Source organism: Rhinoraja longicauda, unplaced genomic scaffold (assembly GCF_053455715.1).
Source record: "Rhinoraja longicauda isolate Sanriku21f unplaced genomic scaffold, sRhiLon1.1 Scf001378, whole genome shotgun sequence".
Taxonomy (NCBI): domain Eukaryota; kingdom Metazoa; phylum Chordata; class Chondrichthyes; order Rajiformes; family Arhynchobatidae; genus Rhinoraja; species Rhinoraja longicauda.
Genome location: NW_027602593.1, coordinates 83 through 25,482, shown reverse-complemented (window position 1 = coordinate 25,482; position 25,400 = coordinate 83). Strand labels below are relative to the sequence as shown.

The 25,400-nt window shown below is 42.9% G+C and overlaps 1 protein-coding gene across 1 annotated transcript; it reads left to right on the top strand.

The window, feature by feature from the left end:
• LOC144591660 (nipped-B-like protein) lies at positions 1–24,578 on the top strand. The gene is made up of 5 exons (XM_078395704.1): positions 1–153; positions 10,893–11,023; positions 12,125–12,236; positions 23,489–23,643; positions 24,286–24,578. The coding sequence occupies exons 1-5, from the start codon at positions 83–85 to the stop codon at positions 24,459–24,461; spliced, it is 645 nt and encodes a 214-aa protein (XP_078251830.1). The 5' UTR covers positions 1–82; the 3' UTR covers positions 24,462–24,578.
• Positions 24,579–25,400: the final 822 nt, after the last annotated feature.

Sequence of the window (25,400 nt, the reverse complement as noted above, 5' to 3'; positions counted from 1 at the left end):
TCCACTTCCCTCTCCACTACCAGCTACCACTACCAAAAGCTTGTTGTTTGGAGGGAGAATTGCCGAAGATGTAAATTGCCTCATGGGCTGTCGAGATGAGAGCCTTGTCACGCAGTTAGTACATAGCCTCAGTCAAGTCTCCACAGATCACATGTGAGTATGATTGTGTTATTTTCCGAATAGCAGAGGTGGTTGAAAATGTATTATTTTGCGGAGTGCATATGCCAGGTTGGCACAGCACAAGCATGACGAAAGAGTGTTTTAGCCACCAAAGCTTGTGTATCTAATGGTTTGAATAGAAATAAATATTCTGTTGTTGGAAATCTGCAGCAAACGGAAAACTGTTTGCATTTCAGGTGTATAATGATGTATAATCAGATCATAGCTTTCTGTGTTCCTTATTGCAGCCACCTGCAATTCCTAGTATTGCCATTAACCTGATTATTGGGGTTCATTGGCTTTTGTGTAATATACTTTATCCACTTTTTTATACTCTGTCTCTCTGTCAATTAGATTATCTTCGCTTGGACATCATGTTCAATTGTTTTGAACAAATAATAATGGCTCTGATGTTACAGGATGCTATTTAATAGCATTTAATCCAGTTGTCAAAACCCATAAATATAAAAAGCAGCTGTCAGTTACATCGCACCAAAACACATTTTGAACGTGTCAAAAGTGATAGAAGTTGTGGGTTTGGACATTTTGCAAAGAAGCAGTGAGAAACTATTAAAGTGCGTTTTGTGGTGGATTTATGTGGAAGCCGTGTAACGCTGCTGATGATAGCATGTGGGTCAAGTAAGCTACGTTGACCTGAGTGATATTGGGATTCATGTGTAATTGGAATAGCGTTCATTGACAAAAATGTGAATTCTCTTTCTCAATGGGAAAGGATTTGGAAAATCAATGGTGTACCCTGTCATAAACATACATTGGAGACGTAAGAGCAAGATGCAAAAACGAACTCAACACATCGAGTAACATCATAGGGCACAGACTTGTACAGCATAGGAATAGGCCCTACAGTCAACTATGATGTCAATCGAAACTAATCCCATCTGCCTGGACATAGTTTGTAATGCTTCAGACTGTATGGAACATAAAAACTGACTGCAAAAGCTTTTATAGATATGTGAAGAGAAAAAGATTAGTTAAAACAAATGTAGGTCCCTTGCAGTCAGAAACAGGTGAATTGATCATGGGGAAACAAGGACATGGCAGACCAATTGAATAACTACTTTGGTTCTGCCTTCACTAAGGAAGACATAAATAATCTGCCGGAAATAGCAGGGGGCCGAGGGTCAAATGAGATGGAGGAACTGAGTAAAATCCAGGTTAGTCGGGAAGTGGTGTTAGGTAAATTGAATGGATTAAAGGCCGATAAATCCCTAGGGCCAGATAGGCTGCATCCCAGAATGCTTAAGGAGGTAGCCCCAGAAATAATGGATGCATTAGTGATAATTTTTCAAAACTCTTTAGATTCTGGAGTAGTTCCTGAGGATTGGAGGGTAGCTAATGTAACCCCACTTTTCAAAAAGGGAGGGAGAGAGAAAACGGGGAATTACAGACCAGTTAGTCTAACATCTGTAGTGGGGAAAATGCTAGAGTCAGTTATTAAAGATGGGATAGCAGCACATTTGGAAAGTGGTGAAATCATTGGGCAAAGTCAGCATGGATTTATGAAAGGTAAATCATGTCTGACAAATCTTATAGAATTTTTCGAGGATGTAACTAGTAGAGTGGATAAGGGAGAACCAGTGGATGTGTTATATCTGGACTTCCAGAAGGCTTTCGACAAGGTCCCACGTAAGAGATTAGTATGCAAACTTAAAGCACACGGTATTGTGGGTTCCGTATTGATGTGGATAGAGAACTGGCTGGCAGACAGGAAGCAAAGAGTAGGAATAAACGGGTCCTTTTCAGAATGGCAGGCAGTGACGAGTGGGATACCGCAAGGCTCAGTGCTGGGACCCCAGCTATTTACAATATATATTAATGATTTGGACGAGGGAATTGAATGCAACATCTCCAAGTTTGCGGATGACACGAAGCTGGGGGGCAGTGTTAGCTGTGAGGAGGATGCTAGGAGGCTGCAACGTGACTTGGATAGGTTAGGTGAGTCGGCAAATGCATGGCAGATGCAGTATAATGTGGATAAATGTGAGGTTATCCACTTTGGTGGCAAGAACAGGAAAGCAGACTATTACCTGAATGGTGGCCGATTAGGAGAAGGGAAGATGCAACGAGACCTGGGTGTCGTGGTACACCAGTCATTGAAAGTAGGCATGCAGGTGCAGCAGGCAGTGAAGAAAGCGAATGGTATGTTGGCATTCATAGTGAGGGGATTTGAGTATAGGAGCAGGGAGGTTCTGCTGCAGTTGTACAGGGCATTGGTGAGACCACACCTGGAGTATTGCGTACAGTTTTGGTCTCCTAATCTGAGGAAAGACATTCTTGCCATAGAGGGAGTACAGAGAAGGTTCACCAGATTGATTCCTGGGATGGCAGGACTTTCATATGAAGAAAGACTGGATAGACTCGGCTTGTACTCGCTGGAATTTAGAAGATTGAGGGGGGATCTTATAGAAACTTACAAAATTCTTAAGGGGTTGAACAGGCTAGATGCAGGAAGATTGTTCCCGATGTTGGGGAAGTCCAGAACAAGGGGTCACAGTTTAAGGATAAGGGGGAAGTCTTTTAGGACCGAGATGAGAAGGGTTTTTTTCATACAGAGAGTGGTGAATCTGTGGAATTCTCTGCCACAGAAGGTAGTTGAGGCCAGTTCATTGGCTATATTTAAGAGGGAGTTAGATGTGGCCCTTGTGGCTAAAGGGATCAGGGGATATGGAGAGAAGGCAGGTACGGGATACTGAGTTGGATGATCAGCCATGATCATATTGAATGGCGGTGCAGGCTCGAAGGGCCGAATGGCCTACTCCTGCACCTATTTTCTATGTTTCTATGTATATGCCTATCATATCAGCTTCCACCATTTCTCTGTGTAAAAACAAAACCTGCCCTGTAAATCACCTTTCAACCGTACCCCTCTCACCTTAACCCTATGCCATGTAGTATTTGCACCTGGAGTCGGGGGTGAGGACTCTTATCGTAACTCTTATCTACACCTCTAATTTTATACACTTCTATCGTCCATCTTCAGTCTCTGACACTCCCGAAAAAACAATCCATGTTTGTCCGGCCTCTCCTTGAAGATAATACCCTCTAAACCAAGCAGTGTCTGGTAAAGCTCTTCTGCACCTTCCAAGCTTCCATCTGTGAAGGCAAGGGGGTCGTGGACATTTTGACTTGAGACCCTGCATCATGAATCAATGCAGATATGCTTAAGTGTCTCGAGTATTTATGTATATTTATGTATATTTATTTAAGGGGGAGGGGGAATTGGGAGAAAGAGGGGAGAAATGGGCGTGTACCAGGGTGGGGGACAGTTACAGGAATGAGTAAAGGGAAGGGGGGGGGGGGCATGTTTAGTTAAAATTGGAGAATTGAATCTTCATACTGTTGTAACCTACCCACATGTCACATGAGGTGTTGCCCCCCCATTTGTGTGTGTGGCCTCACTTTGGCAATGTTGATGCCCAGGACTGAAAAGTCATTATGGGAAGGGGAGGTAAAATTGTTAGCACCTGGGAGATCCAGTAGGCCTTGGCAGATAAAACACAACTATTCAGTACCGAGTCTACACTTGGTCTTGCCGATGTAAAGGAGGTGACATCGGGAGAGCCGAATGCAGTAGATAGAGTGATACAGCATTGAAACAGGCCCTTCGGCCCAACTTGCCCACACCAACCAACATACCCCATCTACTCTAGCCCCACCTGCCTGTGTTATCCCATATTCCTCTAAACATGTCCTATCCATGTATCTGTTGAAATGTTCTTAAATGGTGTGATACTACCTGCCTCGACTACCTCGCCTGGCAACTCGTTCCATACACCCACCATCCTCTGTGTGAAAAAGTTACCCCTAAGGTTCCTATTAAATCTTTCGCCCCTCACCTTAAACCTACACTGGCCAAGAGACTCTGTGTGTCTACCCAATCTATTCCTCTCATAATTTTGCACACTTCTAACTTTAGATGAAGTTAGAACAAGCGCAAGAGAAGGAATAGCACAGTCGCACAGTGGTAGAGTTGCTGCCTTGCAGTGCCAGAGATCCGTGTTTGATCCTGAGTGCTGTCTGTACTGAGTTTGTACGTTCTCCCCGTGACCACATTGGTTTGTTCTGGATTCTCCATTTTCCTCCTACACTCCAAAGACATACAGGTTTGTAAGTTAATTGGCTTCTGTAAATTGTAAATTCTCTAATGTGTAGTTTAGTGTGAGTGTATGGGGTGATCGCTGGTCAGCACGGACTCAATGGTCTGAAGGGCATGTTTCTGCATTGTTTTTCTAAAGTCTAATGTGAACCCCTGTCTCACCTGGAAGGGCTGTTGGAGTCATAGACCCACGGAAACAGGCTCTCCGGCAAAAGTTGTCCAGGCCGACCAAGATGTCCATTTTCCTCTTGCCCGCATTTGGCTCATGTCCCTCTAAACTGTTCCTATCCATGTCCCTGCATTCCTTTCCCTAGCTTCCCACAGTGTCCTCCGATAAATCCGGTCAGGCCCAGAAGATTTATCACCTTCATGCCTTAAGATGTCCACCTCCTCTACCTTAATATGAACTGTCCTCAAGACATCTTTATTTCTGCCCCAGGTTCCCTAGTCTTCATGTCTTTCTCCATAGTGAAACCAGAAGAGAAATACTCATGGAAGACCATGCTCATCTCCTGCAGCTCCTCACTTAGATTATCACTTTGGTTTCTGAGGGGCCATATTCTATCTCTAGTTACCCTCTTTCCCTTAATGTACATAGAACAGCACAACACAAGAGCAGGCCCTTTAGCCCTCAATGTCTGTGCCGAACATGATGCCAACATCATCATTTATCTACCTGCACGTAACCCATGTCTCCATTCCATGAATATCCATGTGCCTAATCAAAAGTTTTTGTCATGCCACTAAAGTTTGTGCTAAAAAAAGTTATTGTCCACCCTATCTAATCCTTTATTTTAAAGGACACTTGGACTGGTATATGCATGGAAAGGTTTAGATGAATATGAAACAAATGTGAGCAAACGTGACTAGCCTAGCTGGAGCATCTTGGTTGGCATGGATGAGTCGGGCAAAAGGTCCTGTTTCCATGCTGGATGACTCCGTGACTCCATAAACCTTAAGCAAATTTCTTCATTACCTCCTCAAAAAAACCCTCATGTTGACACCTAATCAATCCTTGCCTTTCCAAGTGAACAAACATCCTATCCCTTAGAATTACTATTGAAGTAAGGTTCACCAGCATTTAGTTTTCATACCTATCCCTACTGTTCTTTCTTGAACAAGGGCACTACAGGGGCTATCCTCAAGTTTTCTCGTACTTCACCTTTGGCTAGCAAACTTGCAAAAGTCTCCTTTGGAGCCCCAGTAATCTCCTCCCTTGTTTCCAACAGCATGCATCCTGGGCAATGACATATCAGGCTCTGGGGATTTATCCACCTTTTTTATCTCACATTTGCTCCTTCCTCACATGTTTCAGACTATCAGCCTGTCCAACTTTTTCTGTTTGGATTTTGTATTTCAAACATGTGCAAGTTTTTTTGAATTTCAGTAACCAGCACTGCCTTTTTTGTAATGGGCTTGAGCCACCTAGTGGAATATTCTTACAATAACCATGATGGCTTGTTAGCAAAATAGATGAACATGGCATAAATAGGAAATAGTGACATGGGAAGAAAATACAACAGCTGGAAAGCATTTTTGATTTGATTTTTCAGAACTAATGTTGACTCTTTGATTTTTAATACAATTCAGAGATTTCTAGGTGACACAAAAGTTGGGTATAGGGAAGGTGACAATCCACTTCGTGCGCAGGCCGGTGAAATGTACATTGCAATTTTCATTCCATTTTGAGGTGATTCATTTTGGGAGGGTAAATCGTGCAAAATAAGCTAATAGTGTTCACTGTGGACGCTACAAGTGATATCCCAGAAATGACAGTGGCCAGGAATGGGAAGGAATGGAGAAATTAAGGAAAATGATCAGAACTGTTGTATGAGTAAATTGTGGAGCTGGAAGTTGACACATTTCTGGTGCTGATGGATTCTAGCACGGTTAAATAAGTGACAACTGGTTTTAATTTTCCAAAATACTTCGGATTTGGGGACAATTTACTGAGTCTGGAATTTCATTCCAATCTTTATTTCAAAAGAGTATAGGAATAGGAAGGTTTGGCTATATTTATTAGAATTCCTTGAGTAACATGTTGTGGATTAGGAGGCACTGTGTTTACAATATGCCAAGATTTCCAGGAGAAATTTGAATGTGTCACTTCAGACATATTTTTGCAAACAAAGTACCATTGTTTGGGAGACAACAAATATATTGGTGGGTAGGAGGAGGGTCTCGACCCGAAACGTCACCCATTCCTTCTCTCCAGAGATGCTGCCCGAGTTACTCCAGCATTTTGTCTACCTTAAATATATTGGTGACGTGGGTCATAGAGTCATAGAGCTATAAGGCAGGAAAACAGACCATTCGTTCCACGTTGTCCATGCTGATCAAGTTGGCATTTTGGGCAAGTCCAATTTGCCTGAATTAGGCCTGTATTCCACTAAACCCTTCCCATCTGCATATCTGTCCAAATGCCCTTTTGAAAGTCATAATTGATCCGATTCCATAGCTTCCTTTGGCAGTTTCTTTCATGTATGGACACCCACTGAATGAAAAGGTTATCTCCGAGGTCCCTCTTAAATCTCTCTCCTCTCACCTTAAGCTTTTAACCTATAGTTTTAAAATCCTGTGCCCTGGGGAAAAAAAACTTAGGTTGCTTTATCCATTTCCTCGTGATCTTGTACACCTCTGAAGTCACTCCTCAACCTTTCAAAAAAGGCACAGCCTATCCAACCTTTCCCTATAATTTGATCCCACAAGCCCAGGTAATATCTTGGTAAATCTCTTCTTCACCCTTTCCAACAATGACATTCTTCCTCGAGCTGGTTGCATGTGTGTGATATACATCATCAACATAAAACAATTTGGAGATAAATGTATATAGATTGGTTAGTACGTTTGTCGTCAACGCCAAAATTGGTTGAGTTGTAGATAGCGAGGAAGGCTGTGTAAGCATTCAGTAGGATTGCCAACAGTCTGTCTGTCTGTCCCTTCCTTCTTTGTGTTTTAATAGTATGTGTTAAATGTAAACTTTTAGTGTTCTTTTGCTTGTTTCACGTGGGGAGTTGGGGGAAACTTTTTCTAATCTCTTACCTCAAAGGAGATGTGTTTTTTTTTCTTTCTGTATCGTATCTCCGTCTGCACTGTGGCCTAACATCGAGGAGTTGGCGGCCTTTGCTGGAGACCGACTACTGAGAGCTCCACCGCGGGTGCCTATGGGACTTTAACATCGCCGAGCCCGCGATCCCTCTGACAGGGATCGACCTCGGAGCTCCAACCGTGGGTGCTTGCGGATTTAACATCATGGAGCCCGCGGTCTCTGGTCAAAGACTGACTTCAGGAACTCCAAGCCACAGGAGCTTCACCGCCCAGACGCGGGAACTTCACCGCCCCGACGCGGGAGCTTCACCGCCCCGACGCGGGAGCTTCACCGCCCCGACGCAGGAGCTTCACCGCCCCGACGCGGGAGCTAGATTCACCGTCCTGACGCGGGAGCTAGATTCACCGTCCCGACACGGGAGCTTCACCGCCCCCGACGCAGGAGCTTCACCGCCCCGACGCGGGAGCTTCACCGCCCCGACGCAGGAGCTTCACCGCCCCGACAAGGGGGCTTCACTGCCCCGACACGGGAGCTTCACCCCCACGACGAGGGGGCTTCACCGCCCCGACGCGGGAGCTTCACCGCCCCGACGCGGGGGCTTCACCGCCCCGACACGGGAGCTTCACCGCCCCGACGCGGGAGCTTCACCGCCCCGACGCGGGAGCTTCACCGCCCCGACGCGGGAGCTTCGACCGCCGGCTGCGGGAGCTTCACCGCCCCGACGCGGGAACTTCACCGCCCCGACGCGGGAGCTAGATTCACCGCCCCGACGCGGTGGCTTCACCGCCCCGACGTGGGGGCTTCACCGCCCCGACTTGGGAGCTTCGACCGCCGGCTGCGGGAGCTTCGCCGCCCCGAAGCGGGAGCTTCACCACCCCGACGCGGGAGCTAGGTTCACCGCCCCGACGCGGGAGCTTCGACTGCCGGCTGCGGGAGCTTCACCGCCCCGACGCGGGAGTTTCACCGCCCCGACGCGGGAGCTTCAATTCCCCGACGGATGGTTGGACTGCCCCGACCACGGGAGAATAAAGAGTAAGAAGATTGGACTCTTTTGCCTTTCATCACAGTGAGGAATGTGGTGGACGTTAATGTAGTTGTGTGTCTTGTTGCTTTTTTTCGTACTGCCGTGTGGCAATTCACATATCCCTGTACCTTAATTGGTACACGTGACAATAAAAGGCCTCTGAAACCTTTGATATTGATCAGCTACAGAGTGGGAGGAGAAACGGGAAGCAATAGTGAGATTTTGCACTTTGACAAGTCTTAGGTAAGGAAAAGTTATACAGTTAATGGCAAAACCCTTAAAAGTACTGATGTACAGAGGAATTTTGGGGTCCAAGTCCATAGGTCTCTGAAACTGATGACACAATTAGACAAAGTGGTAACAAAAGTCTATTGAATGTTTGCCTTCATTGGTTGATATGGAGTATAATAGTCAACAAGACATGGTGGCTTTGTAGGTCTGGTTAGGCAGCATATGAGGTATTGCATACAGTTCCGGTTGCCACATTACGGGGAGGATGTGGAGGCTTTGGATAGGATGCGGAAGAGGTTTCCCAGAATGCTGCCTGGATTAGCGGTTATTAACAAAAAGGAGAGATTGGGCAAACTTGAATTGCTTTCTCTGGGACATCGGAGGTTGAGTGGAGATCTGATGGGAGTACATAAAATTATTGAAGCCATAACTAGAGTAGACAGTCAGAACCTTTTCCCAGAGTGGCAATGTTAAAGACTAGAGGGCATAGGTTTAAGGTGACAGGGGAAAGGTTTAACGGAGATGTGAGGGGCATTTTTTTTTACAAGTGGTGCCTAGAATGTGCTACCAGGGGGGTGTGGTGCAGGCAACTGTAAGGGTTAAGAGGTTTTTGGATGGATGCATGTATATGCAGGGATCTGAATTGTGTGCAGGGAATGAAGAATAGCTTAACTTGGCATCATTTTTGGCACAGACTTTGTGGGCTGAAGTTTCTGTACTGTACCGTTCAAAGTAATGCAAATCAAACCATTGATTACAGCAGGTATTTATTCACAAAATGCTGGAGTAACTCAGCAGGTCAGGCAGCATCTCAGGAGGGAAGGAATGGGTGACGTTTCGGGTCGAGACCCTTCTTCAGACTGATGTCAAGGGGGCGGGACAAAGGAAGGATATAGGTGGAGACAGGAAGTTAGAGGGAGAACTGGGAAGGGGGAGGGGAAGAGAGGGACAGAGGAACTATCTAAAGTTGGAGAAGTCACGTTCATACCGCTGGGCTGCAAGCTGCCCAAGCGAAATATGAGGCGCTGTTCCTCCAATTTCCGGTGGGCCTCAATATGGCACTGGAGGAGGCCCATGACAGAAAGGTCAGACTGGGAGTGGGAGGGGGAGTTGAAGTGCTCAGCCACCGGGAGATCAGGTTGGTTAAGGCGGACTGAGCGAAGGTGTTGAGCAAATGATCGCCGAGCCAGCGTTTGGTAACGGCGTTTTGATTACGGCAATCTCATTAAGGCTGGATGAAGTGGTCTTGAGCATGTTCTAATCCACCTACCCGAGGCAGTTCTACTCGGACCACTGCTGTGTTACTCTCTTTGTTGGTGCCTCGTGCTTCAAATCTCTGTAAGCAATGTGGTAACGTGCAAAATGAAACTGATCAGTTAAGAATCTCAACTGCTGGAAGGTAAACACGCTGAGGATAAATGTTTACTGTTAAAAGGTATAAGCCTTTATTGTACGTATTAATAATTTAGAAAATTATTGAAAATGTAGACAATTTAATGCTTAGCATCTGGTATGAAGTGTTGAATCATTATTTTTGAGTTTATTTCATTGCCATAAATAAAGCACACGAGCTAGTAATTTGGGCGTTAGAATTGAGAAACATAGAAAATAGGTGCACGAGGAGGCCATTTGGCCCTTTGAGCCAGCACAACCATTCATTGTGATCATGGATGATCATCCACAATCAGTGCCTGCCGTCTCCCCATATCCCTTGATTCCGCTAACCCCTAGAGCTCTATCTAACTCTCTTTTAAATTCATCCAGTGAATTGGCCTCCACTGCCTTCTTTGGCAGAGAATTCCACAAATTCACAACTCTCTGGGTGAAAAAGTTCTTTCTCATCTCAGTTTTAAATGGTCTCCCCTTTATTCCTAGACTGTGGCCCCTGGTTTTGGACTCCCCCAACATTGAGAACATTTCTCCTGCATCTAGCTTGTCCTGTCCTTTTATAATTTTAGACGTTTCTATAAGATCCCCTCTCATCCTTCTAAATTCCAGTGAATACAGGCCCAGTCTTTCCAATTTTTCCTCAAATGACAGTCCCGCCTTCCCGGGGATTAACCTTGTGAACCTACGCTGCACTGCCTCAATAGCAAGGATGTCCTTCCTCAAATTAGGAGACCAAAACTGCACACAATACTACAGATGTGGTCTCACCAGGGCCCTGTACAACTGCAGAAGGACCTCTTTACTCCTATATTCAAATCCACTCGTTATGAAATTAAATTTTCTAATGTAGCACTGTGATATCGAAAAGTCAAATGAAAATAGAATTTAAAGAGATTGTTAAAAGGAAATTGTTCTTTACACAGAGAGCTGAAGGATAACCTTGGCAGTGATGATCCAGAGGGCGATATTCCTGTTCTTCTGCAAGCTGTTCTGGCCAGAAATCCCAATGTCTTCAGGGAGAAAAGCATGCAGAACCGATATGGAGTGCAGAGTGGTGAGTAGCATATATAGAACAAATGCTGGATTTGTTGTTTATTGAGAGGATCAGAATGACTTTTTTATTACATAAGATTCCAGGATTTTAATTAGGAATTCAAGTGATTCCATTCAGTAATTCCATCTTTCACCATTAATTATTCAGACATCTTTGCTGAATAATTAAAAATCTATGTAGCATCTCCTATGCCTAAATTAGAGGTGAAATTTCACTATTTGGTATGCTTTAAATTTAAATATCTGAAATATGTCAGAGAGGTGTATAAATTGTATAAATTTTGTTTTTAACCTTCTTTGTTTGAGGTTTGCTGCTGGATGAACAGATTTCTGGGGTCTGCTTAAATTATGTGACAACAACGAGGAAACACTTTTCAATGGTGTCTAAATGAATGATTAATTTGACATTGTTGAAATTGGAAAATTACTGTGGATTAAGCATTGCTTGAGAAACCATGTAGCCAACAAATTAGTACACGATTTTAAAATTTAAACTGGAGCTTTAATTAGAACAACCAAAGACAAAATGGAGAATAAAACCTTTTTGAATTAATATTGTAATAATTACCCTCTTGAGGGATCCATTATTGACTGACTATAACAATCTGGAGATGAAAGTTTTAGTCATTTAGATAGTGTCAGTATCAAAATTGTCAAAAACTTACTCGGGTAGAAAATCGAGTGACCTTATCAGGTCCACCTGACCTGTGAAATGACCGGTTTTTGTTTTCCAATGGCAATAACTGCTGGCTTTACCGGCCAGCGTTGCTGACATGAACAAAAAAAACCTGTTTCATCATTTTGTTTTAAGGCTTAAATCATATATTTGACAGTCTCATTCCTGAAGCCGTTTATCTAAAAAAAAAATCATGTCGGAGTGGTTCTTTCTGTCTTGACAATATTTATCCCTCATGAAAGCATATTGCTGATTGTAGGGATTTACAACGTACAATTTGGCTACCTTGTTTTCCTACAAAATAAATAATTCCACTTCTAATTGTTATGCATTGGTAATAAAGCTGTTTTGGACATCCTGAGGTCATGAAAGGTGCTTTATAAATGAGTTAATGTGGCTTCACCGTATGAACATGCTGTGTTTCAGGTATCATGCAGCAACAGATCATCCAACAGTACAAATTACCCCAGAATTCCATTCACGGAAGCCCTGCATCCTCCACATTTCAGCAGTCCACAATCTCACACAGTCCTTCCAGGTAATGTGCAGCACCACACTAGAAGCTCCAGAACTTAATAATGACTTTTAAAAATTACATTTGAATGGTTGTGTGCAATTTTCATTCATAACATAAGAAAATGAAGCAGAGCATGCCACAAGGCCTCTTGCGCCTGCTCCATCAATCAATAAGATCAGAAATGAGCTTCCACCTCATCCACTTTCCCATAAGAATCCAAACATCAGCTTATCTTGGCTTCAATTCATGGACAAATGAGCATTCATGAATTTCCAAGATTTGTAACATTCAGTTCAAATGGCTGTATCCTTGTTCAAAAATTGTGCACCACATCACCCCATCCCCATGTGTCCAACCAAAGCTAGGGTCATACAGCACAGAGACATATAGCCCTCCATGTCAAATATCAAGAACATAGATAGAAACATAGAAACCTCCCAATATTAATTACATTTGCCAACACATCCACTCTAGCATTCTATGCTTAGGCAATATAAGTGTTTGTCTACATGTTAAATGTTGAGAGTGCCTTCACCATCATCTCATATGCATTCCAGCTTCCAACCACCCCCTGGATAAAACGATCAAATCTGCTCACAATCGCTTATTCCTTGCCCTTCATTTTAATTCCATGCGACATTTTAATTCCATGCGAAAATGTTACCTATCTGCTCTTCATAATTTTGTAGACTTCTGTCGGTTATGCCAAACGCCTTCCATCCAAGTAAAATATATCCACCCTAACCAATCTCTCGTAATCAAAATGTTCCATTGTATTCATTCAATACATTCAGTAACTGCCCATCACTGACAATAGTTCAAGTATGTAATTGCCAAACTTATCTGCTGCTCTACATTTACTGCCTTCTAATCATTGGCTAATAAAGAGTTAAAAATATGTGTCAAGGCTCTGGCAATCTCCACCCTTCTCTCTCATAGCAGCCGGGGATACATCCCTAGAGAAAGCCTCTCACCTACCTTCTCAGAATCTCGTATGTCATATGTCATAACGTCCAAAGACGTACAGGTATGTAGGTTAATTGGCTGGGTAAATGTAAAAATTGTCCCTAGTGGGTGTAGGATAGTGTTAATGTACGGGGATCGCTGGGCGGCACGGACTTGGAGGGCCGAAAAAGGCCTGTTTCCGGCTGTATATATATGATATGATATGATATGATATGATAATGTGCTCACCTTTTCCTTCTGCACTCCATTATTTGTGGCCAATCTTGGAACTGTTCCTTAAAGAAGAAATTGTCCAGGTAGCACTGCTATAACAAGTGTTTCAATAAAGCTTATTGGATATAATGTGATCAATGAATCAGGAAGCACTACTTCTTGTGTTACACAGGAGTTGGTCATTACATAATTTGATCGGTAACTTGAGAACCACTTAAAAATTACTTTGGAAGTTAACTTGCAACAATGGGGGGAAAATTATATATGGAAGAAAAGTTTCTATGTAATCTCCCCATAATAATCAGACGCCATTGTCTCTTAAGGACACACTTTCAGTTTCTCCTAAGATGGTCATTGAAAATGACAAGCAATTTCTTCTATGGACACTTGGCAGTGATACTCTAAAATAATATAATATTCAGCCTTTAATATTTTAGCTTGCAGTAACTTGTAGCTATTAAAATCTTTGTTTTATAAAATTCTGCAGGGGAAAAGAACTGAGTTTGAAATACACTTTTTGCCATTGACACAATTGTTTTTAAAACATAATTTTCTTTTACGTGAGCTATTTCATGACCATTATTGTGATAGCAGAATTACCTGTATATACATTCTTGGAAACCAGTTTCATCAAGGCCCTACACAACCTTAACAAGACCTCTTCACTTTTGTATCTCTACATTTTGCAACAAAAGCCAGTATATCATCAGGATTTAAATTTGTTTTCTGAACTTAATGTTTACTTTGTCCATCTCAAACCAGTGCACCCCATTCTCTGAGCGCCATTATTTGAGTTTATATTCTTGCTAAAATGAGTTTGTTCCCACGTTATTCTCCAGCTGCCATCCCTTTGTGTGCCTACAACTCTTTGCCGATTCTGCATCTTCACATCTCACTCCCAACCTGCTTTTGTATTATCAGCGAACTCAGATGTGTTATGTTGCCTTTTTAATCAAGTCATTACAATACATTTCAGATTGAGGAGGGCCCTGCACCAATCTTTATTGTCCTAGTGTGAATATAGTGTGGAAACAAGCCCTTTATCCCGACTCATTTAAGTTGACCAAGATGCTGGTCCAAATTGCCTGCATTTGATCCATATCCGTCTAAACCTTTCCGACCCTTTGTTCCTGTCTCAGCTATCTCTTGGCGGCTCATTCCATATACCCACCAACCTCTATGTAGCAAAAGTTGCCCCTTAGATTCCTATTAAATACTTCCTCTCTTACCTTAAACCTGTGCCCTCTTGTTCTAGATTCTCCAAATCTAGGAGAAAGACTGCATTCATCTTATTTATGCTCCTCGTGATTTTATACATGTCTACAAGTTCACCCCAGTCTCCTATGCTGCAAGGACTAAGTTCCAAGCCTGCCCAATGTCTCCCGATAACAGCCCCGGCAACATATAGCAGCACAGCATAGAAACATACCTTCAGCCCACAACCAAATATGATGCTGCATGTGATCTGTAAACGTCTACTCCCTGCATATCCATGAGCCTCTGTACGCTGTGATATCTGCTTCTACCACCATGCTTAGTAGCACCTTGCAGGCATATCCATGAGCCTCTGTATGCTGTGATATCTGCTTCTACCACCATGCTTAGTAGCACCTTGCAGGCACTCGCCTCTTGTGAGTGTGAAAAAAACAACATTCTGCACATCTTTAAACTTTCTCCCGCTGACCTTAAAGCTGTGCCTCTAGTGTTTGACAACCATCCTGGGGGAATAGGTTCTGTCCATGTATGTTTCTCATAATTGTATAGACTTCTATCAGTCTTCCCCTCCGCCTCTGACACTTCAGAGAAAACAATCCAAGTTTGTCCAACCTCGCCTTTTTGCTAATACCTTCTAATCCAGGCAGCATTCTGGTAAACCTCTTCTACACTCTCTCTAATGTCTCCACATCCCTGAAATGGGGCACCAGAATGCACCAATACACTAACTGCAACCAAAACAACGTTTTATAAAGCGGTAACATGATCCTTGTGTTATATATATTCCCCTTATATTTGAGCTCTCAGTGTGCAACACCCCACATTTGTTCAAATTAAGTTCCACCTGCCATGGCTGAGCCAACATCCTCATAAATCTTCTCTGCACTTTCCAGCTTAGTGGTAACTTTCCTATAACAGGGTGACCAAAACTGAACACTATACTCCAAATGTGGCCTCACCCACATCTTGTACAGCTGTAAAATGACATCCTAGCTTCTATACTCATTACACTGACAAAGGTCAATGTGTTAAAACTTGCATTCACCAACCTATCAGTGATGCCACTTTCGGGAATCTACGTAGTACTCCTCGATCCTCTACTCTACGACACTCCATAGCACCTGTTTACTGTGAAAGTCCTGCATTGGTTTGACTTCCCACTATGCCCCATCTCGCACTTCTCTGAATTAAATTCTGCTTATCCTTCCTTAGATTTCTTAACTAGCTGAAGAAAATCCTATAATTCTTGATAACCACCTTCGCTGTCTACAATATCACCTACTTTGGTGTTATCTGCATGCTTATTAGCTCATAACTTCTAGGAGCAAAGTCTACTCCGCCATTCAATCATGACTGTCCCTTTCAGCTCCATTCTCCTGCCGCCTCCCAACCCCTGACACTCTTACTAATCAAGAATCTGTCAATCTCCCCCTTAAAAATATCCACTGACTTGGCCTCCACAGCCGTCTGTGACAATTACTTCCACAGATTTACCACCCTCTGACTAAAGAAATTCCTCCTCGTCTCCTTTCTAAACATACGTCATTTTATTCTGAGACTATGGCCTATGGTCCTAGACTCTCCCACTCGTGGAAACATCCTCTCCATATTCACTCTATCCAAGCCTTTCTCTATTCGGTAAGTTTCAATGAGGTCCCCCCTCATCCTTCTAAACTTCAGTGAGTCCAGGCCCAGTGCTGTCAAACTCTCATCTTATGTGAACCCAATGATTCCTGGGATCATTGTCGTAAACCCTCCTCTGGACCTTTCCGTGCCAGTACATCCTTCCTCAGGTATGGGGGCCAAAACTGCTCACTATACTCCAAATGTGGTCTGACCATTGTCTTGTGAAGTCTCAGCATTACATCCATGTTTTTATATTCTAGTCCTCTCAACATAAATGCTTGCATTGCATTTGCCTTCCTTGCTATCAATTCGACTTGCAAATTAACTTTTTGGGAATCCTACATCAGCACTCCCAAGTCTCTCTGCACCTTCGATTTCTGAATTCTCTCCCCATTTAGAAAATAATCTATGCCTTTATTCCTACTACCAAAATGCAGAACTCCACACTTTGCTATGCTGTATTCCATCTGCTACTTCGCTGCCCACTCTCCCAACATGTCCAAGTCCTTCTGCAGAGTCCCTGCTTTCTCTATACAACCTGCCCCTCTGCCTATCTTTGTATCATCTGCAAACATGGCCACAAAACCTTCAATTTCCTCATCCGAATTAATAATATACATCATGGAGTAGCGGCCCCAGCACCGACTCCTGCGGAGCTCCGCTAATCACTGGCAGCCAACCAGTAAAAGCACCTTTATTGCCACTCTTTGGTTTCTGCCATTCAGCCAACCTGCTATCCAAGCTAGTATCTTCTCAGTGATACTATCCAAGTTAGTATCCTCCCTCTGATACCATCTAAGCTAGTACCTGCCCTCTGATACCATCCATGCTAGTATCTTCTCAGTGATACTATCCAAGTTAGTATCCTCCCTCTGATACCATCTAAGCTAGTACCTGCCCTCTGATACCATCCAAGCTAGTATCTTCTCAGTGATACCATCCAAGTTAGTATCCTTCCCTCTGATACCATCCAAGCTAGTACCTTCCCTCTGTTACCATCCAAGCTAATGCCTTCCCTCTGATACCATCTAAGGTAGTATCCTCCCTCTGATACCATCCAAGGTAGTATCCTCCCTCTGATACCATCCAAGGTAGTATCCTCCCTCTGATACCATCCAAGGTAGTATCCTCCCTCTGATACCATCCAAGCCTAGTACCTTCCCTCTGATACCATCCAAGCGAGTATCCTCCCTCTGATACCATCCAAGGTAGTATCCATCTGATACCATCCAAGCTAGTACCTTTCCTCTGATACCATCCAAGCTAGTACCTTCCCTCTGATACCATCCAAGGTAGTACCTTCCCTCTGATACCATCCAAGCTAGTATCCTCCCTCTGATACCAGCTCATTAAGCTTGCTTTCTCATCCAAATGATACGGATGACAAACAACAATGGGCCCAGTACTGATCGCTGGGGCACATCGCTAGTCCAAAGAAAACCTTCCATCACCCTCAGCCTCCTATCATTACACTAATTATATATCCAATTCACCAGATCTCTCTGGCTCCCATGCAATAAAACCAGTAGCTTACCTTGTCGAACCTTATCAAAGGCCTTGCTCATGTCCATGTACACAACATCTATGGCCCTGCCCTAGTTACTTCAAGAATGACTCGAATTTGTGAGACTGACCTAGAAACATAGAAAATAGGTGCAGGAGGAGGCCATTTGACCCTTCGAGCCAGCACCGCCATTCATTGTGATCATGGCTGACCATACACCTGTGCCTGCCTTCTCTCCATATCGCTTGATTCCACTAGCCCCTAGAGCTCTATCGAACTCTCTTTTAAATTCATCCAGTGAAATGGCTCCTGCTGCCTTCTGTGGCAGAGAATTCCACAAATTCACAACTCTCAGGGTGAAAAAGTTTCATCTCACCTCAGTTTTAAATGGCCTCCCCTTTATTCTTAGACTGTGTCCCCTGGTTCTGGACTCCCCCGACATTGGGAACATTTTTCCTGCATCTAGCTTGTCTAGTCCCTTTATGATTTTATACGTCTCTATAAGATCCCCTCTCATCCGGTCAATACAAACCTCGTCTTTCCAATCTTTCCTCATATGACACTCCCTCCATTCCAGGGATTAACCTTGTGAACCTACGCTGCACTACCTCAATAGCAAGGACGTTCTTCCTCAAATTAGACCCAAACTGCACACAATACTCCAGGTGCGGTCTCACCAAGGCCCTATTCAAGTGCAGAAGGACTTCTTTGCTCCTGTACTCAAATCCTCTCGTTATGAAGGCCAACATGCAATTAGCTTTCTTCACTGCCTGCTGTACCTGCACGCTTACTTTCAGTGACTGGTGTACAAGGACATCAAGGTCTTGTTGCCCTTCCCCTTTACCTAATCTGACACCTTTGAGATAATAAACTGCCTCCTTATTTTTGCCACCAAAGTGGTTAATCTCACATTTATCTACATTATACTGCATCTGCCATGCATCTGCCCACTCACTTAACCTGTCCAAGTCACCCGGCAACCTCCTAACGTCCTCTTTGCAGTTCACACTGCCACCCAGCTTTGTGTTACTTCTAATTCCATCATCCAAATCATTAATATATATTGTAAATAGTTGTGGCCCCAGCAACGAGCCTTGAGGTTCCACTCTCCACTGCCTGCCATTCTGAAAAGGACCCATTTATTCCTACTCTTTGCTTCCTGCCTGCCAACCAATTCCCTATCTATGTCAATACCCTACCCCAATACCATGTGCTCTAATTTTGCTCACCAACCTCCTATGTGGGACCTTATCAAAGGCTTTCTGAAAGTCTAGACACACTACATCCACTGGCTCCCCTTCATCCATTTTATTGTCACATCCTCAAAAAATTGCAGAAGATTATTCAAGCATGATTTCCCTTTCATAAATCCATGCTGACTTGGACCAATCCTTTTACCGCTATCCAAATCCAAATTTAATAATTGACTCCAGCATCTTCCCCACCACCGATGTTCGGCTAACTGGTCTATAATTCCCCGTTTTCTCTCTCGCTCCTTTCTTGAAAAGTGGGATAACATCAGCTATCCTCCAATCCACAGGAACTGATCCTGAATCTATTGAACATTGGAAAATGTTCACCAATGCGTCCACGATTTCTAGAGCCACCTCCTTGAGTACCCTGGGATGCAGACCATCAGGCCCTGGGGATTTATCAGCCTTCAGTCCCATCAGTCTACCCAATATTATTTCTCGCCTAATGCAAATTTCTTTCAGTTCCTCTGTCTCCCTTGATCCTCTGTCCACTTGTACATCCACTATACTCCCAGGCATAACGCCATGCTGAATATTCCAAATTGTCCTATGTCTCTTTGAATATATGTACATCTTCTCCCTTAGAATTCCATCCTGTAAATTACCTGCCAGAAATTGTCAGGGTTGCAGGTCTATGCATTGAAACTTGGAGGCGTCTCGACCCGAAACGTCTATTGTCCATTTTGCACCATGTATACTGCCTGACCAGTTGAGAGTTCCTCCAGCAGTTTGTTTTCTGCTCTAGATTCTATCATCTGTAGTTTTGTGTCATCCTTCCTCTCAGTTTAAGTTGCAGTATTACACCAGTTACAGTTGTGTGAACTGTCTTAAAATCATCTAATTTCATTTGTATATTTCCTGCCACATTTTTTTTCATATTAAATCTTAGACACAGTGCATCATGGCCTCTTGAATTCTGGCCATGCACATTCTCATTTGTTACAGTTCATTCTCTAGTTGTGGCTAAGGTTTTGTAAAATTTCAAGTTTTCACCATCTGACATAACGGCACACTACCTGAAGAGCCTGGTTAAATCTGCAGCCTCTCCCGAGTTTAGTGATCCTATAGATTTCCTGAAGGATTCTGGTGACCATTTGAGGGCAATATAGATGTTGCTGCACACAGACACTTCCATTGAATGTTTTGGGCATTAACAATGTTTAAGATTTGTTAGCAGTTAAGGACATGATTTTATTCAGGATGTAAGAACTTTAGTAATTAATTGTCAGAACAATTCTTCTGAAAGCTTCTTTCTTATGCATGCTTTTCACTATACCAGCTTGTTAGTCTCCTTGACTTAATTTATTCACTCTCATTATATCTACTGCTTGCTCAGATTTGTCAGTTGCAGATTTGAAATTATGCATTCCTTACTTTGTACATGTCAAGAAAAAGCGGTTTACTCTGAACCAGTCCTGCAGAAATCCTACTGAATATCTTCCAGTCTTTCAGAGTCAATTGAAACTGCTAAGCATCATTTACATGTTACTTTGTTAAATCTCATAATAATAGAGCTAGTGCCCATCATCCTCTGGTTTCACCTCATGTTTGTTTTGTGGTGGGTTACTTCATTATGGATTGGTCAGGGAAAAATGAATTTAATGTTCCATCCTTGCCTAAATGTAAACATTTCCGGAATTGTGCCGTTCTTTCTGCTGGGTGCAGAAGCCTAAAAGGTATGATGGAATCTTAAATTACGTGCCATTACAATGGCCAATTTCTTTACAAATTTTCACTCAGACTCCAACTTAATCACAATCAGGCCCGATGTAACTACGATAAAGGAAAATAAGTGGAAAATCTGATGTTTAAAAAAAAACTTGCCTCTACTAAAATTATTAGTTGAATTTTTTTGAGCAACAATCATCCAAAGCCACATTCTGGACATATTTTTCAAAACACTGATAAGATTTAAAAGCCACGTGGAAGAACCCTACAGTTCAGCTAGTTTCAGAAATTAGAGGGCATTAGACAATAGACAATAGACAATAGGTGCAGGAGTAGGCCATTCAGCCCTTCGAGCCAGCAACGCCATTCAATGCGATCATGGCTGATCACTCTCAATCAGTACCCCGTTCCTGCCTTCTCCCCATACCCCCTCACTCTGCTATCCTTAAGAGCTCTATCCAGCTATCTCTTGAAAGCATCCAACGAACTGGCCTCCACTGCCTTCTGAGGCAGAGAATTCCACACCTTCACCACTCTCTGACTGAAAAAGTTCTTCCTCATCTCCGTTCTAAATGGCCTACTCCTTATTCTTAAACTGTGGCCCCTTGTTCTGGACTCCCCCAACATTGGGAACATGTTTCCTGCCTCTAATGTGTCCAATCCCCTAATTATCTTGTATGTTTCAATAAGATCCCCCCTCATCCTTCTAAATTCCAGTGTATACAAGCCTAATTGCTCCAGCCTTTCAACATACGACAGTCCCGCCATTCCGGGAATTAACCTAGTGAACTTACGCTGCACGCCCTCAATAGCAAGAATATCCTTCCTCAAATTTGGAGACCAAAACTGCACACAGTACTCCAGGTGCGGTCTCACCAGGGCCCGGTACAACTGTAGAAGGACCTCTTTGCTCCTATACTCAACTCCTCTTGTTATGAAGGCCAACATTCCATTGGCTTTCTTCACTGCCTGCTGTACCTGCATGCTTCCTTTCAGTGACTGATGCACTAGGACACCCAGAAGTTTGTGATACGAAAGGGCTCTGTAGCACATCAGTGAGAGCAATGCACATGGACTCACTAGAAACCTCTGCAAAGTTCTCTATTCAGGAACATTCATTTAAATGTGAAAACTGCACATCTCCCTGTTATTAAACAAAGGTGAGAGAAATAAACCTAACAGTTGTGTTTTTAGAAAAGACACAAAGTGCTGGAGTAATTGCCGGGTCAAGCAGCATCTCAGGAGAACATGGTTAGGTGACGTTATGAGTTAGGACCCTTGTTCTGTTTGTAAACGAGCATCTGCAGTTCCTTGTTTCTTACATTTGTGTTGTTGGGAAATCATGTACATTTAAGAGACAGAAGGAACTTCAGATGCTGAAATCTTGAGCACAATAATCAGAACTGGAGGAACAGTGGGTTAGGCAGCATCTGTAGAGGGAAACGTACAGACAGACAACGTTTTTGGTTTGGACCCTTCAGATGAAGGAAACTGACTTGAAACCTTTTCTGTCGATTTATTTTTCCCTTCTCATATGCTGTCTGACCCACTGAGTTCCTCAAGCACTTTAAAAAATTGTTAAGCATGGAGATATTTCAGTTAATCAATGAAGCCGAGCCAGGATTTGTCAAGAACCAGTTAGGCCTGATAAAGTTGGATTTTATTTTGAAAAGCAATTCAAGTAGTGGTCAAGTAGATTTCTGTAGATGTTAATTATTTGGACCTCGTAAAGCATTTTATAAAGACTAGTGACTGAAATTGAACTTACGAAACTTGCCGGACTGAGTCCGAGACCAATACTGTCCGAGACTAATACTGAGTCCAAGTATTAGAGAGAAAGCAGTTATTGGAGTTCTGTCACAAATCAGTGGAGTTGTGATGAATTGCAGAATCGCTGAAAAAGCGCAGTGGCCTGTTTCTTCCTGTAGTTTTAATTTGATTATGATAAAATTAAGGTATGTTTATTTTTAATAATGAGTTGAGACAAAAAAAAGTTTTGTGTTGATTGAAGAATTCAGAGGTGGTTTATGACTAGTATAGAAACTGTTTAAAATGCAGCCACTTTCTTTGGGTAATATTATTTTGAAGCAAGCTGTACTTATGGTATTCATAGCGATGCATACCCTGCTGATATCAGTCATCCTGGGAAATTATTTTGGAAGAGGTTGAGAGTAGATTAGCGTGAAATAGGCATGCAAGTAATCTAACAGCTAGTTCAGTATTGCTGACTTTGGGACTTGGAATACAAGTATGTTCGTGTAAATCAAAAGAATTGTTGGAGTACATGAATAGGTCTTTCAGTTGTGGAGTCAATGCTGGCTACTTGCAGATTATCCTACTCCCTTTAGAAATCTCTGGATTCTTTCGACACCCCATATAGGCAGTGAATCTGTGTCTGCTGATTCTTGAACATTTTGTCATGAGTGAGGCTTCTTTCTCTCTTTGACTTATTTAGCTGTGTCCTTGATCATATACGCTCTCAATGAAATATTTTCTCAATCTTTGTTCTCAGGAGAACAGCAGGTTCTTCCAATTTAACGTTGCGGCAGAGACCACTGCATCCTTCGTCAGTCAGTTGAAAACGAAACCATGGCTAAAAGACTGATACAGTGAATAGAGATGATGCAAAAGTGGTTTGTTGCAAATAGCAGAGGAAATCATAGTGAATAATTTGGCACTGAGTAGGGAACTTTGAAATGGTTGTAACCTTGTGCATTATTGCTTTATGAAGACAAAACTACTTGCTATTTGATTTTGCCAATCTTTGCTGCAGATGAACTGCCTAAATGTGGAGATTTGGGTAAACAATGTTTCCTATTTGTCTACAGTCGGTTTGCGCCACCTCAGTCAAGTTCTACCAACAGATACATAACTCAACAGAACAGCCCTGTACCCAGTCCATATGCTCCCCAGAGCCCTCCAGGTTACATCCAATATCCACAGCATCCTCCAAGCTACCCACAGCATCAGCAAATACAGCAAGGTAAGCGCTGAGAGTATTTTGATGTATATGTTCATGTATAATTTTACACTATTATGCCACAATTGACCAGTAGACAATATTTCCCTGACTCGGACTGCTGTTTAGCCTTTGGGCTGCCGGCATGCCCAAATTAACTATTTGTAGAAGGATTATGAATTTGCGACCATTCTAGATGAGGTTGTATACTATATCATAGTTTACCTCTTGATGGACTAATGATATGTATTTCATGGAAAGCTTGCCAGAAGGTAATTGGTATAACTTATGGATCTCGAAGGTGGATGAGACAGGCCTTCCTGAAAGGTTTCCATATTTCCCCACTTCCAACACCCATATTTCTACACAGTTGATGTGTTTACTCCTTGTCTACAAATTCTCGTATGCTGCTAATAGATAAAGCTCTTCCCAGCCCACTTTACAGCAAGGCTTTTTATCTTCCTCGCAGCCACTTCCTCAGTGAGCTTTCCTGAATCAAGAGGAGATGTGTTAAGAAAGCCAAATTTTAGTGAGCTTTATTTTGGGGGAAATCAAAATTCTTGCTACCTGTATTTAGATTATTTTTTCTGGGCTGTGTGAACGAGAAGAGAATGAGGTGGGTCGTAATTCTTGCTCAGTTCTGAATTCTTGTTTTTCCATCCTCAGAGTTGCATGGTTCCCCTCTGGTATCAGGCCCTACATATTCTGGGAGTCCTCAGAGACCTGTGCAACCCTGTCTGATAGTCCAGACTCAGCCTTCTCCTCAGCAGCAGCAGTCAACCTCCACACTAGGTAAAGAATGCGGCATTTCAGTCGTCCTGCATAACTCTAGCAGGGCATGAAACAAGTGGAGAAGTGTGGCAAATACTTGTGCAATGTCCAAAATTACCATTACTGTACACAAGGGGGAGGGGAACCAAGTAATGCCAATCCCATCTTCAGGTAGGTTGGAAGGCTCGCTGTGATTGTGTATTGGTGCTTGATTTAAGCATGAGTACAAATCCCTGGTGGTTAAGGCATTTCTTTCATTACATTGGTGATGCAAGGAACTGCAAATGCTGGAATCTTGAACAAATCACATAGTGCTGGAGGAACTCAGTGATCAGGCAGCATCTGCAGAGGAATGGACGTTTTGGGTTGGGACCCTTCTGAGTAATTGTAGGGTAGAGAAAGCAGAGGGAAAAGAGATAAAAATAAATAAAATAATATGAAAAATATGAAATATGAATATGAAAAGAGATGGTGTAGCAAGGAACTGCAGATGCTGGTTTTAACTGAAGATGGACACAAAGTGCTGGAGTAACTCAGCTGGACATGCAGCATCTCTGGAGAGAGGGAATGGGTGACGTTTTGGGTCCCGAGATCCTTAGACGGGAGAGATGGCAAGTAATAGATGAATACAGGTGATATATGAATGGTTCGCAGATGACAAAGACAAAAGGGTTTCTCTATATCTAACACCCTTTTGTTGGCATTGACATTCACTTTTGTTTTCTTTATCACCTGTGAAGTTAGAGACTGGATCAGTGCGTAGAACCATGATGTTGTGGCCATGACGTTTTAATAGAGAGGGACGTAAAAGAGGTGGGAGTTACTTTACAATTAGGGAGAATGTCACATGCAGAGCGAGGGAAGGTGGCACTCAGAGGGTCACACTGGAGGGCTCGTCCATTAGAGCTCAAAAGTAAGAAAAGTGCAATCACTTGATCGCTCTGAAGGAATTATGCTATAGGCCAAAATAACTAGTGGGAGATAGAGGAACAGATATGTAGACAGATTAT

Excerpts from the sequence above, each read along its gene's own strand:
- LOC144591660 (XM_078395704.1), top strand. The coding sequence starts at position 83 with ATGGGCTGTCGAGATGAGAGCCTTGTCACGCAGTTAGTACATAGCCTC. Across the intron at positions 154-10,892 it reads CAAGTCTCCACAGATCACAT|AGAGCTGAAGGATAACCTTG; the intron begins GTGAGTATGATT and ends TTCTTTACACAG. Across the intron at positions 11,024-12,124 it reads CCGATATGGAGTGCAGAGTG|GTATCATGCAGCAACAGATC; the intron begins GTGAGTAGCATA and ends GCTGTGTTTCAG.